General features: G+C 40.1%; 1 protein-coding gene across 2 annotated transcripts in view; it reads left to right on the forward strand.

The window, feature by feature from the left end:
• The window catches only part of ARHGAP24 (Rho GTPase activating protein 24), a 35,254-nt gene that overhangs the window by 10,910 nt on the left and 5,089 nt on the right, over nt 1–19,255 (forward strand). For both annotated transcript variants that reach the window (XM_010163100.2, XM_010163099.2), the window contains exons 2-5: nt 2,214–2,421; nt 13,528–13,660; nt 15,844–15,917; nt 16,702–16,823. In XM_010163100.2, the coding sequence (XP_010161402.1) occupies nt 2,214–2,421; nt 13,528–13,660; nt 15,844–15,917; nt 16,702–16,823 (537 nt within the window). The remainder of the gene's footprint in view (nt 1–2,213; nt 2,422–13,527; nt 13,661–15,843; nt 15,918–16,701; nt 16,824–19,255) is intronic.

Consider the following 19,255-nt stretch of genomic DNA (forward strand, 5'->3'; position numbering starts at 1 on the left):
TTAACACCCTCTGCTTAGCATGTTTTACACTGTATTCCAAATATTGCGTCCATTTATTTAAAAAAAAGGAAGATAAAACTTGAGGGAGTTGAGCAAAGGGCCACCAAGATGCTTGGGAGCTAGAGCATATGCCCTTTGAGGAGAGGCAGGGGGAGTAGGGCTTGTTCAGCCAGGAGAGGGGATGATTTTGGGGGCACTGAACAGCAGCCTTCTTGTATATTAAGAAGGACTCTGAAATCCCCAAACTCCCACAGATTCCTTAACTGACTCTCAGTGGACCTTCCTCCTTAATTCCACTACTTTTAGAAGGAGGGTCTAGAAAATGGATGGACTTGAGGATTACCTCCATGTTGACCAGCAGCAACCCTTAACTTGGACAGAAATACAAGAAACCCAAATATATTTAATACTCCTGCCATCCCCAGAGGCAGTTTGCAGGTTAGGAAGGTATCAAAGAATTAAGAAAACTTACTTTAACTCCTCTGCCAGCGTGAAGAGGCTGAACGTTGCGGACACCAAATATTCCACGTCCGTTGGTGTTCTTCCAAGCTTGACTCACTCTGAAACTTCAAAAATTCCTTCTTTAATTGCTAATTATTGGGGTTTGGGTTTTGTACAACAGGAAAAAAGAGAGCGAATAAAGAATGACTGTGTGATGTTCAGTCCCCTTACCTACTGCTGGTTTTGGCATCCACAAGTGTGAGTAACATGGAAATCACAAAATATGCTGCTCTGCATCTCAGAACATTTTCTGGGTGTCTTAGCTGGACATCAGTTACTCTATCCAGTTACATCCCGTGCTGCAGTAAAAATTAATAGCACTTAAATTAATAGCACAAACCCCAGACCTTCAGTATGGGTGACAGGCAGCTCACCACCCACTTGCCATAACATCACAGAGCATATGCAAGGCAACTTTCCCCCCTGCAGCTGAGGTGTGAGTTATTTTTCTTTCGTTGGAGGAAAAATGTACACGTTGAAGGTTACCCTCAAGGACACTTCAGTCTGAATGCTACCTTAGCTTGTGGTTACTTGTTCATCTAATTGTAATTTATGGACAAATGAAGTTTTTGTGCCAAGAGCAAAAAGCTGACTAGCTCAACTTCGGGCTTTCTTTAGAAAAAACAAACCAAAACAACTCTGTTCTCCTTGTTGAATATTTTTAAACCAGTAGGAACTGTGTGCTCAGGGAAGGGCACAATTTGACTTACTGCCTTGCTTTTTTTCCCCCACTTTATTGTGTACATAATTGGAAAAGGAGCCTTCCAAGCACAGGTAGTTATTTGGTCTTTAGATTCTGATCATGACTGCCTCAGAACTGAGCGTTGTCTTGTTATATATAGAAATTGAATTGCCTTGCTTCAGCCTCAATACTATTCAACAAACGGTGGTCTCAAGGGAGACCTTCCATCACAGATTACGTGCCTGAACATTATTGTGATGCTCTCTCTGATGGCTGGCTCTGCAGTTTGAAAGGGAGAGGTAAAATAAGTTATGAAGAGTAGCTGTCTTTCCAGTGGTAGCAGTGATATCCTCAGACTTGGGTTGAAGTGAATTCTATCAAAAAACCTCCGTGTTCTTCTGAGGTTAAGTACAAATGCAGGTTTCCTGCAGTTTGTCTGATATATTTCACCTTTCATGTCAGGATCTTTTTTCATACACAACATTTATTGTTGCTAAAGCAGATAGTGATAATGCAATTTGGTAATACATGATAAGAATGGTCTTTGTTTATGTGGGAAAACTTAATTAATAATTTGGTTTAGTTGGAATGAAATCCTGAGTTATAATTTTTTTGCCCTCCATGTGTAAAGGCACTGTTTATATGCCATTGAATCTGATACAGGAGCTACTTATTTTTTATAGATAATTAGACATGAACCAAAGAAGATGGAGATGTGTATCACTTTTGAATCAGAAGTTTTGCGATGGAAAATCCAATTTCTATTATTTCTATCTATGCTTATGGTCTGAAAAATCATTTACAGTACTTTATTTTAAATAATGCTTTTGAGCACTGTTGTAAAATATGTCAGCAGTGTATTTCCATGAGAGTCTCAAAGGTGAAATTGAACGTTTTATTCTTAGGAGTAGTTTAATTGTCCGTGCATTTAAATGATCTGTACATTGCATGGGTTGTAACAGAAGACACAGGCTCCTCAAATGTTTTTATGAATCTCAACCAAGTAGAATTTCTCTTTTTTTCCACGCAGGTATTTTTGGCCAGAAGCTGGAAGATACTGTTCGGTACGAGAAGCGATATGGGAACCGCTTGGCTCCTCTGCTGGTGGAACAGTGCGTGGATTTTATCCGACAGCGGGGGCTAAAGGAAGAAGGTCTTTTTCGCTTGCCTGGGCAGGCAAATCTTGTCAAGGAGCTACAAGATGCATTTGACTGTGGAGAGAAGCCTTCTTTTGACAGGTAAAATCCTCCAGCTGTCCCCTACTCCTGAAGCCTAGACAGGACACAATCTGCTGTACTGGCTGACCCACGGTGCTGTAAAACACGTGGCAGCAGCAGATGGAATGTCAAGTTTTTGTAGGTTTTTCTGTATGTTTCCTATTATCACTCTAAAATGTCTTTTATTTGTACTTTTTTTTTCTCCCCCCTGACTTTGATGTCTGATTTCAAAGCGTTTCTGTAGAATTTATATTTGGAAAAAGCTGGTTAGGAACAGTATTGCGAATGGTTTGGCTTAATCAAAAATATCTGTATTACCTTGATCTTAGTATCATTTGAAATCCAGTAGTGATGCTGGCATTTAGTCAGCTCCACTAAGGAAGACCTTCTCTTGTCACCAATTTCAGTATGTTCTGTTATCTATAAAACTGACTGGAAGGGAAATCTACTTTTAGGTATTCCTTTATAATTTTGGGCATTTGGTCTTAAAATAAAAGTTGTTGTGACAATAGTAACAAACCTACGTGGTTTTGAGGGTACGGGTCCAATTTGTATTCCATTATTTATACAGTTTTGCAAAGCTAATGAGCATTTTCTCAGCCAAGGAAGAGCCCAGTCCTGTTCACTGCAGCATGTGTACAACTTCGGTCTTCTGTAAGATTAAATTTTTGTGCAAGTTCAATCCTCCTCCTATAAGCATTGATAGTACTAGCCCACATATTCAGAGTGGGCAGAAACCCACAGAACCAGTGGGTTATCTTACCACATAGCCTTTTTAACTCTGATCAGGATTCATACAATGAAGTTCCAATTCAAAAGACTATTAAACAGTGGTTGTCCTCAGTGTGTGCCCTAAGTGACATCTGTACCACACCTCCAAGGGGCAGGATACATTTATTTTGTGGGATCTTTGCCTGATGGCAATGCAAGTAACAGGAAGGAAGGCATAGCTTGATCTTGTAGTGCAAAAACATGTCATGATATGAACCTGTTTGCTGGAAACCATTTACCTCCCCCCCTTCCCTATTGCTATGAAGTGAGCAAATTTGATATGCATGGAGGTATGTATATCACAGATGCACAGAAGGCAGACATCTGTAATGCTGTTTTATCTCCAACAGTTTCCTCAGTCCTGACCCTCACTTCAAGAAATGTCAAGAATTTAAAATGCTCTGGAAAAGAAAAGTTAATTGTCTTCCTGTGAAGTTTATTAGTTTCTCATTGGAAGGTGAGAGTTACGATAACAGACCAGAAAATAGCTTTAAGGAGCCCAGAGGACTGTGAGAAGTGACAGTGTTAGCTGATAAATGTTTGTAGCATGCTCACTGACTGTCCAAATACTGTGTAGCTGATCTAAAAACAGTAAAGAAGCATCCATTGGGTACATTTTCCTTACTTGGACATTAAGATAAATGTTACTGATCACGTCTCTGGCACAACCTTACCAGAGATACAAGTAGGCGAATGGCAGAAACAAAAGGTTATTTTTTCTGTGCCTGTAAGCCAAATAATTGTGGAGGAAATGCTTAAGAAAACAAGCCACCCCCAAACTCCAGGAAGATGATGTACTGAACACCCCACTGAGAAGTACAGCTTGAAAGAGGTGCTCAAATTCTGTCTGTTCGAAACAAATGAGACCAGGGCTCAGCTGCTTTTATTTTTTTTATATTTTTTTTTCCCCCCAAGGTTATCTAGCAACATCTGTAGCACAGACTAATGAGCCCCAGGAACAGGCATGCTAGCTGAGCTTTAGCAGTGAAATGGAGAAGAGATTTTACATGCTGCTGCTGTGAAGAAGGCACATAATCTCTACTATAACAATTAGAAACATCAGCAGGAGTTGCCTATAAATTGCTAGTCCTGCAGTTCTGCTTCTGAAGCTGAGAATTTATATGTATGTCAGCATGTCTCGTTGTGAAGGGGACTTTTCCAGTTTACTCTGTCACATTTGAGTTTGGAGAGGTGTGATTTAGGTGTAGCAATGGTCCAGAAGTCAGGCAGACAGAAATTCTCTTACCTTGTTTTGGGGTAACTTTTCTTCTCCTTGTGCTGAGCAGTGGCATGGTTGTTTCCAGGTTTGGCAAGTTCAGCTCTTGGAAAGTGGCCACAATACGAGAAGTTGCTGTAGAAAAAAAGAAAAAATATATATACATTAGGGGTCCATGCTTACTTTCTCTCATGAACCTCCAGATCCAGGGTGTTTAATCTGTAATTTTATGTTATTATTAGCCAAAAGACCAGTGGTGCAATATCTACCTAGGCTCTGTTTATTAATTTAGATTTGGCTCGTTCTCATACATCGATAATAATAAAGATGTTTGCAGTTAGAGCTGTTCTGTTGATGGGGCACAAAACAGAACAGAATCGAAGTCACGCTTCTGTAGCGGTGCCGGGTCAGTGGCTCTGGCAGAAAGACTAGCTGCTGTCATCAGTGCTGGAACTAATACAAAGAGCTGATGTTTGAGGAGCTTGCTGTTTTTCAGACTGATGTTTTTTTCTGTGTATAAGTGCATGTAAGTCAAACAAAGACTTTAGAACAAGTGAAGATGCTTTGAAATGTGTGTGCAGGCTTGCGTGTATGCTTGTGTGAGAAATTATTAAATAATCCTTCGCTTTATGCTTTTTTAGCTAATTCAGTAAAATATGTAACTTGTAGAATTACAAGCAAAAGCAAAGGTAAGATCGTACAGCCATGATTAATACTCCTTTAAAATGTCACCTCTGTTTTAAGATCATTGCACCATCTTAAAACAGCTTATGGCTGCTGGGAGCTGGAGTTCAAAGGCACCATCTGCTCTTTTGCCCAGAGTTCAGGTGCTGTCCACACTTCTGTGGTGACCCTGCCCTTCCTTCCTCTGTTACCATCCGTTCCTGTTTGGCAAAGAAGACCACAGAACGAATGCAAGCAGAATAAATGTGGCATGTTTGAAAGGAGCAGTAAAACAGCTTTGCTCAAAAGAAAATGCAGCCATGTTTTGAAACATAAAACACGTTTGACAAATGGCAGCTCTCACGTGAGTTAACAGCAGGATGTTCCGATGGCAGAGTCAGTTATAAAATTGCAGAGTGAATCCCAGCCAAGTCAGAGTGTGACAGAAACCTCTGTGTATTAATTTGATCTTGATCTTGTAGTTGGATAAGATGTTGCTGAAGAATTGTGAGCTTTATGTATGAGAGTGGAACCAGTATTTGAAATTCCTTACACTCGCAGAAAGAGAAAACCCCCAGGATCTGATCTGAAACATCCAACACTCCAGCCCCCCTAGTATGAAAACTGTAACATCAGCATTTCTTGTGGTCTTGGAAAGGGGAGGTACAGCTGCTACAACTGAAAACTGCTGAGGTCTTTTGTGTGAAGAAAAAAAACCAAAACCAAACCTGAAAATTGTATGTCAGTTTAAAACCCAAAATCAATAAATACCTCGCTCCCTCTGTATGTATCTGCACATGTTGTGAAATCTGCTTTGAGGGACTAACAGTGCAATTAGGCAATCACTCATGCTTGCTACTATTTGAAATATCCTTGGTATTTCCAGTACAGCTCCACCTCTGTGTAAAATTGTCCCCTCTGGGGAATCCATTTTGCTTGCCCTTGGGGTATTTGCTTCTCTCTGCTTGTGTGGCTTATATTTTAAATTTAAAAGTCCCTCAGCTTCTTTAAAAATCATACATTTGTAAAGATGCAAAGTGGATTATGCCTATTTGTTCTGTAAAATCAGCACAGCAAATACGGCACTGCATAAGGAAAATAACATAAGGGTTTGTTCTACAATTTTTACCTAGAAGGGGTATGAAACTGGATTTCTCTTTTTATATGACCTCTTTTAATCTACTTTTCATAACAATTACTACTAGATGACATGAGAGTTAAAATTGCTCAGGGAGAAAAAAAATATCTGAAATGTTGTTGAAAGAAATATTAATACTTCTGTGATCGATCGATGGATGTGGCTTGGATTTTCATAACTACTATCATTGATGTGTATAGTCCAGTAGTTCAGAAGAGTTTAAAGCTACATAGCTCACCTGCCTGCATTGGTGTGCATGCACAAGAGAGAAGGAAAGCACATAAATGCATATTTAGCAAAACAAAATCCCTATTACATCCTCTATGGGCATGAATTCCTCTAAAGAAGAATGCAATAGTGCTTACTGCTCCAGTCACCGCTGCAGTCGGCTGAGAGCAGGGTCTGTAAGGGGCAGGATGTGACAGCTGGCAAACGCTGACTGTTATTTGAATAATCCATAATGTACAACTGGTGTGTTCCTGTGCATTTAATCACCAGGGCTGTTGAAACAGAGTAAGACGATGGCGAGGCTGGTACTAAGGTAACATCCTCAAGGTGAGAAGGGCCTCGTGCACAGTTCTTACTCTCCTCCAGAGACAGAGTGTGCTGGAAAATGCTGGTGGATGCAAGAAACTGGACCTGTTTCAGTGAGGCTGCAGTCTGCACTGGCACTGTACAGACTGCAACTAGGCATTGACTTGGAAATCACTGGTTATGAAAACTGTTCTTTCATTTCCAAATACAAACCTGTATGTAAGAATTTCTTTGTTTAGAAGCAGATAGTTCCCCACAAGGAAGGGGCTTCATTCCCTTCCTAGTGGGAAAGTCTAGTAATCCCTAAACAAAACATTTTTCTGTGAAATTAAGTCTTTACTAGGAAGCTGGTTCCTGCCAAACACAAATGATCTTGGGCCTGTGAAAATTCCTGTTTGCTTCTGTCTGTTGCAGGCTTCCTTCCCTGATCCTCACAATCTGCTCATCAGATAGGCCTCTGCAGCCACTTCCATATCCTTTCCAATTCCAGCCCTCTCTCTAACCAGCCAGAAGAAATAACCTCTGCACATGGCACAATTTAAAGACCTAGTCTAGCAATTAAATACACGTTAGGAGATGCATTTCTAGTGTGATGCAAGCGTCGTTAAAACAGTTTAATTGGTGTCCTGCTGTAAGAGAGTGTGTTTTTAGTTACTTGGCGGGGAATTAACATTTGTAGTTGCTTTGCACGAATTTCAGTTTTAGAAAAGGAGTGATGTGTCAGCTGTGATTTTTATTTATTTATTTATTTATTAAAAAAGACAGCTGTGTATTTCACTTCCCAGTGACAAATGACTTCTTGGATGGCCATGGTCACCTTTAAGAAAGGATGATGGTTTGTTACTACGTGGAAGGTCTGAGAGTGCGTCTTTTGAAGCATCCTTAGTTAGGGCTGCAAGATTTATGGCTCTCTCTTTCAGTAAGCAAGAACAGGTAGTTTATTTGTAGTGGTTTTCCATGTTTTATATAGACTTGCAATCCCTGCAAAATCTTGCAGAAACTTAACAGCTTTTCTGAACAACCTTGAAGATGATAAAATAAATTAGCAGAGTATTCACTGGAGCTGGTTGATATTTTTCCTGATGGGAACCTGTTTGTTTCTCAGGCCTCTGCCCACCTTACATGAAAGCACTTGTGTCTCTCTTTAAGGATCTGTATTTTTCTAACTTAATTTTGAATGTCCTTCCATAGAGTTTTTCTTTTCATTTGTCTGTCCTAAATTGCTGTCTTTATTCCTGCTTTTGAAGTATCACTTTCTAATCTGAATGAATTGGCTGCTGTTATAGTTACTGAAGCGAATGTCTAACTTGGAAAATGAATCTCTCAGTCTTCAGTGTTCCTTGCAGTGCTCAGTCCCCTGAATGGGTTCCTGGAAAGCAGCATGGATGGTAAAAAACATGAGCACAAGGAAAAAAGGGCAGAATATGTGTGTGTGGTTTTTTTTCTCTGTCTAAACAGAAACACAAGAATTGAGATCAGTGTTAATTTAAAGTAAAGCCAGGCTTTTGCAGCAGCAAGGAGAGGAGGATGGACAGCTTGGGGCTTAAAATGGTAAATGCTCTCATGTATGTTTCACAAGTTGTAGGCAAAATTTCAGCTAGTACTTAGATGAGGCACAGATATACATATATAGGGTGTGTATATATAGTCCATGATATAGAGAGTAATGCTTTGAAGGTACCTACACAGGGGGGAGCACAAAAATCACATAGGACATTCATCCAGTTTATGCATTTGACCTGACATTTGAATTTCTGGACCAAAGCCCGAGACCCCAAATCAGCTTGAACCACTCCTGATTCACCGTAACGTTACTGAACACAGGCTTTGCCCTCTTAGCCTCTGGGTCCTGGCTTCTCGGCAGTAACACTGCTCTGATTCTCTCTGTATGTAGATATTCCCTTGATGTTGCTTACTCAGTGTTTCATCACTGGTTTATCACAGGCTCTAGCATCTCACCGAAGCTGTCTGCAGACGAGCAGCAAAGGTACACACTGGGCAGCCAGTTAGGAACTCATCCTCCCATGTCAGGAAGACATCTCTACTGGTCTGAGAGCTGCTCTACAGACCTGAATGCAGCTGAGCTGGGACAGAGTCAGCAAATGTTGTGGTGGGTACAGGATGTGTCGGTGAGGGATCTGTGACACATGTGAAACGATGGAGCTGTTACTCTAGTAGTTCCAGGAGGTACTGACACACAGACTGTTTGAACTGTACTGTTCTCCTTCATTTTATTATCAGAACTCCTAAATTGAATTACAGCCTCACAGCTTGTTGTTCCCTACTGCTTGTTCTTTAGGCAAACTGTTTATGTGTCATCATGCTCTAGAGCTATTTCTGGCACAGCATTAATCTTTTTGTAATGTGACCTTGCCCTGTTAATATTTCCTCTCTGAGAGCTGATGAGGAGCTTGTTGGCTTTGTGCTCTGAAGCGCTGACTCCAGCTCTCTGAACACACCGTCTGCTTGCCCGAGTGCGAGGGTTATGCGTGGATTTCTGGTGACCCGATGGGCTTCAGTAATTTTTGTTTATGGTAGAGAGGGTGGAAAAACTCCAGGCAGCGTAATCAGTCTGACAGCCACTTCCACAGTGTCTGTGGTATCACAAAGGAAAGTGCTGTCAAAACAGCAATGCTGTGAGGGATATTAATGACAAAGTTCAGATGAATGGGGCTTTGAATATGTGTAGTCTGATGACTAAGGAGAGGCTGTGGTGCGTTTGCATTTGCAATGCCTTTGTATGGACAGTGCTGGAGTGGGGGATGCTCCTTTGGAAATGTATCAACAGTAAAGCAGTGTTAATGTTTTAGGGAGGTAAGTGATCTTTCTCAGACTTTCCAGCACGACTGGAATGCCAAAATAGACTGTTTCTCAGCTTGCTGATGCTTTTTGTGTTTCATTCAGTTTTCTGCTTCTTGCTTTGTCATTCCCATTTCGAGCTTGTAATTATTCATGGTGCACTTGGAGAAAGTCTGCCTCAATTCATGAAGGTTGTTCCAATTTAGATAACAGAGGATTTTCTGCTAGAATTGACACCCTCTGTTTTAATTCTTGTTAATGAATACTTTTAATCATGTTAATTATGAATGTGTAATCATGGAACTCTTTGATATTACTCTGTTGGATAGCAAAAGAAATATCAAGATCAGTATAATCATCAAGTTTCTGTAGCTGTAACAGTCCTAGAATATGAGCGAGGCCAGGTTTGAAGGGAGAAATACTGCCTTGTCTTACACTGATCTGTTGTAGCTGGAGAAAGTCCAGGAGGAAAAGGTCCTCTACAGGCCTTGGGAAGATCCACGTCTTGCAAACCACACAGATGCCCTCGAGGCAGATGTAGAAATGCTGTTGGTGGACTTAGGCTGTGGATAGAACACTGCAGACAAGAAGGGAAATAAATGCTCCTGATCCTGGATTAAAACTGGAGTCTGCTATTTTTCAGTTTTCCTCTGTATTTTAAAACAAAAGGTGACAAAAATACTACTAGAGTGCAAGGTCTTAACAGGTCTCAGATTATAGAAAACACTTGTAGTTACATTATTATAAAAATATTGACATGTTTTTATACCAGCATTTACATTGAAAGAAGAAAGTTTCTTGCTTTTGTCTAACTGTTGCTAAATAGAACTTAAAAATCCAATTCTCAGAGTTTTGCAGGCAGGGGAGTAGCAGGGTGTGGGGGTGTGTGTGTGTGTATGTATTTTTGTTTATGCTGCCAAAATCTGTGTGGTAATTTCTATACAGATAGATTAAGTCCTAAGTGGTGTTCCAGTACAGTTTGGGGCTGGGGGCGGGGAAAGTAACAAAAGATATTTTCCAAAATCTTATTTTGCAGGCCCACCATCTTGTGGCAGTCCGCGGTATCGACTTGGCATTCTGTCAGCAGAAGCAAATTTAAATAATAATAATAATAACAACAATAATAATAATAATAATAATAATAATAAAAAAAAGCTAATGTTTCCTCATCTACTAATTGGGACCTGGATTTCTAACCCCAGCTCAGAAAGCACCTTTCTGTAGACTCGTATACAGCATGTATTTCAGGAGGTTGGTTTGAGAACACAAGATTTTTTTTTTTATTGTTTCCTTGCTCCTCAGCATCCTTATTTCTCTCAGCTCTTCCTAGGTAGAGCCACAGTTTTCAGTGCTCGACTAACCCTTCGCAGTGGTGGTCCATCAGTACTTCACACTGAAAAGAGAAAGTTTATAAATTGCATCAGTTTTCAGGGCTTTTGTCCCCTTCTTCAGGGTTTTTGTCTTCCATCTGCTGTGCCCTCAAGGAGCAAGTATTCCACTTCACACCAAGGGACTGCTGTAAAACTATTCTCATGTCTGACATGAAGCGTGGTCCTGGCAGTATGAAGAAGGGAGGATGATATTGCTTAATCTCCTCCCTGGGAGACCTGTGTGCTAACTTTTAATTGTTCTTCAGTAATTTCTCTCACTCATGCTGGTTGAATCTTGTATTTTGGAAAGGTCTCTAATTTTATGCAAATAGGGTCTGGAAAGATGGACTTGAGTTCCTCAGCAAGGACTGGGGAGTTTCCTTGTTTAAATAATAAAAATGGTATTAATAACATTCTCAGGAAGACATCAATGCTGAGCAATCAGAGTTAAATTCTCTGCAGACTGATGGTCCGTGCTCCCTTTCATGCTGCAATGTAGGGCACTGTCCCAAGGCTGCCACATCACATCTTGCTCTCTGTGGCTGCTGCTCTCCTTCAGAGTTTGACTTAGCAAAAGACTTTCCCTCTGTATTTGCTTTTTGCTTTCGTGAGGCACCGACAACTTAGGAAACTGAAGACCTCTCTGTAGAATTGGCTTCTTGGATAAGGCTGACTACTGGCAACTGCCTGGGCACATGTGCCATGGTTGTGCTCTAAAAACTGGCACCAGTGGCCAAAGACGTGTAAGCAACTACCTGAGAGATTACTGGGGTCTGGGTTTTAAGCCACAGGGTTGTGCAGTCTGTAAAGAGTTTTATTAGCCAGGATGTCCAAAAGAGCTTCAGTTCGCTTAGTTTGCATCTGGACTGGGGACAGGTAGAAGGCAAAGGTTAGAGGCCAAATCTGAGTTAGCATTTGAAATCTCATAATACAGTACAACTGTATCTGGTTTTATGTGTGGTAAGTACTGTTCCTTATATATGTTATAGACTCACAGAATGGTTTGGGTTGGAAGGAACCTTAAAGATCATCTATCCATGGCTGAAATATAAATGTTTTCTGGGAATTTATTTTGAGGAGGATGGTGGTGGTTAACATTTAAATATATACAGTGCTTTATCATTTCTCTTCTGTTTTGACTTAGATTGCTCATACCATACCACATTAATCTAAGGTTGTTCCCATCATTCTTGTTAAGAATTAACTGAGTAAAAGCCATTATAGTTTTAACAGATGGTTCCCAAATAATGATTAACATACCTCTAGCAAAGCTGAAATGCATCAAATACCAGTGGTTCCCTTTGAGAGACCGAGAGTTTAAAAAATGTTTCAAATGTGAAGTCTTCAAGGAAAAAGAAAGTGCACAAAAAATGCACGTTGTAGAAATGTCTGTGCATTTTCTGTTTCTTATGAATGAAATTAGCATAATTTAGTACCTGTTTTTTAAATTTTTCAGAAGTCAGAGGGAAAGATACCAGTTAGTAGTACAACTCTCAATCTGAATCAGGGAAAGCATGTAGAACATTCCAGTAAGGATCTGAATAAATGCCTGAGCAGCTAAACCCAGAGATGCAGTCAGAAGTAATGCAAGAAAGTTTTTTTTCACGCTAACTTGTAGTTTTTATCTATTTCTATTTATTTCTTTTCTGAGAAGTACTCCTCAATTACCACAGTGTAACTCTACACACCACAGAAACATTTAAGCAAGTTTTATTGCATACTCTCAACTTGTGATTTTGATCCTTCTCCTCATCTTTTAGTACACCTGATAATCAGCCTAGGCTCCTACTAGCTGTATCCATAAAAGCCTTAAGTTTCTGCAAATATAATTATGAGAAAGCACATGTCATACCAGGTCTGCGAGCGTCAGCCCTATAATGTTACATGTTTTGCTGGCATTCAGACATTCTCAAAGTTTGGTGACTTGCAATGCCTTAGCTTACTTGGTACAGGACAGAGCTAAAACTCATTTCCCATGGATTTACAGTTCTGTGTGTAAATTATATCCAGGTTTTCAGTGTAACTGAAAAAGTAGAGCTAAAAGGCACGGTAGTCATTTTGTGGGAGCCCAGAGGAAAAAGATGCATGCCAGGGAAAGAACTGTATTTCAGATGGGGAAGTTTCAACTAAACATCTATGGTATATATGATCTCCTTTAAAACTTGCTTCCTTAATACTCTGATACCAGAGGAGATGGTGATAACAGTGGAATTGAGACATGCTGAGCATGTTTTGGGAGCTGGGGCCAGGTCTGGTAGGAGAATAATCCCCACTGTGTAAATATAATGCTGGTTTCTGGCTCAGGTGAAAATGAAAAGCATCAGTTCAGATGGATTTTGCACACCTGATGTGAGATGCCTGTCAATGAAAGACAAGATTTTCTCAATCCCTGTGCCTGCAAATAGGGCCTTACGTGTAATTATTTCTAGTAATAAATCAGCAGAGTTGACAGACTTTTGCTTGCAGGTATCCTGAGTTCTTTATAGGATAAAAAAAACCCCAAACAAACACGTATCTACTGCTGATGAGTGAAATCTGGGGTGACAATGGAGAAATGAAGTGGCAGTTTTAAGCCTGTCAATCTCCCAGTATTATCCCGATTCACGGTAACGATTTCCTGTATTCCAACCCAACAGCAATACAGATGTGCACACAGTGGCATCACTGCTCAAGCTGTACCTGAGGGAACTCCCAGAACCAGTCATACCCTACGCAAAATACGAAGATTTTCTTTCCTGTGCCAAAATGCTCAGCAAAGAGGAAGAAACGGTGAGTGAGGTGAAATAAAAGGCTGCCATGTTATATTATAACCTGTTCCGAGGAACAGAGAAGCTGGTAATTACCTATCCTAATTTAAGATGTGCATCTGTTAATTGAGGCTGGTTTTATATGAAAATTGTTGCCACTTAGGTCATTTGAAGGTCTAAATAAAGGCACATAACATAACCTTAGCTGTATTTTTTACATGTCACTGAATCCAGTTCAAGTAAGCATCATTGTGGTCAATAGCTTCCATTTTGCATGGAAGAGACTTGTGTTTTCATGGACTATCATTCTGAACTGTGAAAGGAAGGGTCTTGGTAGTTGCTGTCTAACTCTTGCCATTAAATCAGGAGTCATTTTCTTCTAAGTGTCAGGATACTTGAAGGCCAGCAGACTATTCATTGCCTGTCATGGAATCCGAAGGCCTCGAAAGGATGGAAGCAGGCCACCTTCCAGACTATTTTAAAACAGCACAACACAGATGAGCAAAATAAGGGTTCTGACTCAGAATATGTGCCCTGCAGTGGTATGGGCCTTCTCTGTATTAGTCTGAAGACATAAGAAGCTAAGTGCTTGTTTTTACATATTTCTATGTGCTTATGGGTAATGAGGTCAACCCTGATATTTTCAAAGTAAATACAAATAGGCTCATTTTGTTGATTTCAGTATACTCCCCTAAATTTTCAGTTTAATTCCTTTTTTGACATTTCAAATCCTGTGAGAACTGGAACCCCTCCTACATAATCTTCTAATTAATTAAGATGAGTCAGAGCCCCTTTCTTCTAACTGAGAGACCATCTCCTTTCTGAGCCTTCAGCTGATGACCACCAACAGCAGAGGTGGTAGTTGTTCCCATCTGCTGGAATGGGAGGGGAAGAAAGATCTGTAACAAACTGTCTTCTCTGGTCATTATCTCTTACACCCACTGAAATCAGACTGGTTTCTTTGCTGTCCTTTACAGCTTGCTACAAGCTTGCACATTTTTCTTGGCTGCTTGCAAAAGGTGGGAGTGGGCTATTCAGCTGGTTTAATTTGAGCTGCTTTTTGCACAAGTTATGGCAGGGGATCCTCAAAGCTAAAGTGGCAGCTCTTTGCTTGTGTGTGTTGTGTATGTCTCTAACCATTGACAGCTCCAACGTAAAGCTCCACCTGACAGCTCAAGTTAGTCATCACGCAGTTCATACTTGTAGTGATATTCATTTTCACATTAAAATTTTAGTCATTTTACATGGGCTTAGTCCAGAGTGTATTTATGTAGTTCCTCTGCAGCAATGCTCCAAGACACTTTACTAAATTAATTTTGAAAGCAAGATTGAAATTACAGTGGCCTGTTGGTGCTGGAGTTGGTGCTGGCAGGTTGTGAAAACTCAGTCCTATGGGTGATGAGCCACTTCAGTCTTCTTTATGGTGGCCCAGCAGCCCAACTGTAAGGCTGTCTGACTAGATTTTCAGTTGGTCTTCATGCAGAAGTTAAAAGTGCAGTCACTGTTAAGGGAGAGAGCTGTGCATCTTGTTTCCTTTCTTAGCACCCACAACCAGCAAACTTGTGCACTGTGATGGTCAACCCATCTTGATTTGCTTTTGTTTTCATAATATATTGTAATTAAAAGCCCGTACTGAAAAAGTACTGGGCTTTTGGTGGTTGGTAAGGAGTGTAGCCAGGGTCTGTTTCTAGAGGACACAGAAATTAGTGTGTGATACTCTGCTTGTCCCATTCCCAGGGTGGGCACAAACTGAAATTAACTGTTTATTGGTCTGAATCTAGTGTGGACCAAAAATGGGTAAAATACCCAAATAGTTTCTCATATGAAAATGCCAACTAGTTCAAACTAGGACTGTTCCTGGAAGCCTCAGCCCTGTTATCAGCAGAAAGAAGAATGGAGCTGCTGGTCAAAAAAAGAAAGAGTGAAAGAGAAGGGAAAGGATGAAACCAAGTTATTTATTTACTTATTTATTTTTATTCAGAGCTAATCCTTGTTAGTCAAATACAGCTCTCCCCATCCAAAATGGGTTGGGGAAATCCATAAGCTATTCCTGATGGAAACCTATATTTAGCATTTAACACTGCAGTTTCAGCAATGTGTTTATTGTCTTGGAATTGGAATTGCTGACATTTTTTTGAATCTCTAGTAAAATACTAATAAACTCTGCCTCCCCGCCTTTTTTTTTTTTCCTTAAACCACTTAAAGGGCCTGAAAGAACTGGTGAAGCAAGTGAAAAGCCTGCCAGCTGTCAATTATAATCTGCTGAAATATATCTGTAGGTAAGTGCTCTTGTAAGAATATCACACTGGTATTTATAACTGTGAGCTGTCAGAAAAACCTGTCTGTGTGTGTGCCCTGAAGGAAAAGCATTACTCACAGTCGGAGGATTGGTGAACTTAAGGGAATGCATTAAAAATACAGGTTGACTAATTAGTAATTTGCTCTATCAAGGTGCACAGTTATGACTTTCCTTTCACAAGCAGGCTGTACGCAGCAAGAAACACAAGAAGGTAGAAGTAAATATATTCTTTCCACTTTATAGGACCCTGGTTTTCCCATTTCTAACTGCAGTTATTGGCTTTGGCTGTATACTCCTGAAGTAGGGTCTCCTTGAAAACTGTGTATGTCTTGTAGTATATGGGATAGTTTTGTGGATACATCTAAAATCTTAAAAAACATGTCTTACATAGCTGTGATTTGGGAACTTACAGGAAGTTCTCAGCATTAAAAAAAAAAATCTGAAAGAATACAAACTTTTGTTTAATTGGCAGTTTGCTTTGTGAGGATATTTTATGAGCCAAATAGTTGATAAATTATGCTGGAGAAAGTTATCATCTTCAACAGAGTTATCTTGTAGTCAGTCCAGATTGAGATTTACATTTTGTTATCCATGTACCATTTTGAAGAAAATCCGAAGAAGTTGAGAAGAGCCTTGAGCTTTCAAGAGGATTTGGAATGAAATACTAGGACTATGTTAAGAAACCATAGCACACTTTGTCTTTTTTTTTTTTTTTTTAAATTTCCTTTTTACATGTTCCTTAAAGGTCTCTTTCCTCCTCACAGGTTCCTTGATGAAGTCCAGTCTTACTCAGGCATAAACAAAATGAGTGTGCAAAATCTGGCTACCGTTTTTGGCCCCAACATCCTTCGCCCCAAAGTGGAAGATCCTCTGACTATCATGGAGGGTAAGATTACTGTAGATAACTTGTCATAGAAAGAAGGAATGTCTTGAAGTTTATTGACACTACATACCAGTCCACATAGTATGTGCAGTAAATTCCAGATATCTGTTTTACAGACACAGAATTCTTCAACTTGGAGGGACTTCTGGGTTAAATCTCACAGGTTACTATAAAAGTGACTGACATGTGCAGCATTGCAGACTTTGCATGAGATTGTGCTGCCCTGGCAACTTGACTAAAATGTACTTTCTCTCTCAAAATTTGCTGCAAATACGGCAGGTTCTTATTTAGCACATGTGGTTGCAGTGCAGTTAATATTTTACCTGCAGTTCTTCAGGATGATACTGCAGTGACCCACGTAGAATCCCTCAGAAGGCAGTGGTGTATTTCATGTCTTCTTGCACAACAGTGATCAATCTGTCAGCTGCGTTCTGTTCTTCATAGCAATGTCCAGCTGTAGCATTTTGCTGGGATTAAGACAAAAATAAGTCCCTCCAAACACCTTTTTCTTACTATGTAGGATTTACTTTCTCAGAAATTAGGGCTGCACAATGACCCTGCACCTAAAATTTTACCAAAACTCAAAGATGCAGTGTTAGTGTTCATAATTTATTTGAGAACATGTGGATTTATTATTTTTCTGCAAGTTTGATGCTTTTTATCTTCCCCAGATACAACAGTTCCCCATATACTGTGTTAATTTACTTGTTTCCTCCTTTTTCCTTTTATTTATTTTTATTTTATTTTCCAATAACTATGTTGTTGTGAACAGAAACATGGCATTTCCAAATTGTGTATGAAAGCAGTGAACACCCAGGGTTAGCTGTCTGAACAGCAGCTCAGACAAGCCAGAAAATACTCTAACATGGGAAGTGTTTTTAATTATCGTCTTCACTTTGATGTCTGGCTTCTCATTGTCACAGAGAATGGTTTGATCATGTGTTTGACTCAAAAGGGTTTGCAAGAGCAGGAGTTGGATTTATGTGCGTGTGTATTGTGACTGTGCATGAGTATCATCAAACCTGTGCATCTTCAAATACCTGTAAATCTGCATTTGTGGCTTCCCCTTGGTACAGGCTTGTCTCAAATGCACTGTGGCTACCCGATACAGGGGTGCAGAGATAAGCTTCACTGTGTCATTGAAGTCCTGCTTTACCCATCTTATATCATCTCCCCGTAGTATTTGAGAGAGAAACACCAAGAGTCTTTTCTGCTTTGTTTCCTTCCTCTTCCAACTGTCTTGTCATGTCTCTCCCAGGAGTTACATTTTTGTGAGTGTGTGCACGTGTGCTGCCTATCACTCGCTTCACTTTCAACCCACCTCCTTGTTTGTACCTGCAGAACTACCAGACTGCCTGAAATTGTAGCTTTCTTTACCATGACACTTCTGTAGAGCTTAGCAGCCTGGCAGATAACTGCTGTGAGTGTTTCTCTTGGTCAGGCAGCAAACTGTCCCTTTTTTTTTTCCTTTTTTCCCCATGCTTTTGCATTAAATAGTACAAAAAGTACTTAAAATTGTTCAGTAGACTGGAATTGGAGACAGATGTCAGAGCTGATTTAAACCAGTGAAGTTGAGGACAATGGTATCTCACAGGATGACATTTACTGATGGGATACCATGTATCTTCAGCTCACCTTGGGCAGGGGAGACAAATGGAGATTTAGAGCAGGGAGAGAAGAGTTAGCCATTCCGAAATAAAATACTGTCTTCTAGGTTTGTATTTCTCCAGAACTGGGTGCAGCCTAAAGTTTGTGGGTTGGTTTGGGTTTTTTGGTTGGGTTTTTTTTTTTGAAAGTTTGAGGAAGAAAGTTTTGTTTTGTTTTAAATTGGGTGGAAAGGGAAAAATAAGTTTTTCCAGTTCTTGAAAGCAGCTCTCCAACCTGCTTATCAACGGCCCTAGCACTAAAATGAAGGTGGCTGCTGCAGGAAATGGCACGGATGCTACACTTATTGAAGGGAAATACATATATTATTTAACTAACGAGAAACAGGCTTGATTAAACAGATTTATGACTTCTCTTAAGCATAACTTTAAGATTTGACATGAGACAATGTTGATGAGCAATTGGGCTACACGTTGTTAAATGTATAGGAACCTCTAACAAGGACTGTACATCAGTTGGTGCTCATGGCCACCCTTCTTCATTGCTCTTTGCTTTTTGGAAGAGACGTGATCTTGCATGATCATTCAAAGTCAAACATGCAGCTGTGGGTAACCATACCTATATAATGAGGATGAGGAGTTGGTTTTGTTTGGTTCAAGACAGATTTGCCAGAATTCCAATCATGGGGCAATTTTGTTCCTGTCAAATGCAGCAATAAAAGTTGCCTGAGTACAGTGCATTGTTTGCAGTAAAAATCTGCACGTAACAGCTCATGCTCTCAGAAGGAATACAGCTAAAACTAAATGAATTTTCCTGCTGCATAGTTCTCA

This window comes from Antrostomus carolinensis, unplaced genomic scaffold, assembly GCF_000700745.2.
Source record: "Antrostomus carolinensis isolate BGI_N321 unplaced genomic scaffold, ASM70074v2 scaffold15022, whole genome shotgun sequence".
Classification (NCBI taxonomy): Eukaryota; Metazoa; Chordata; class Aves; order Caprimulgiformes; family Caprimulgidae; genus Antrostomus; species Antrostomus carolinensis.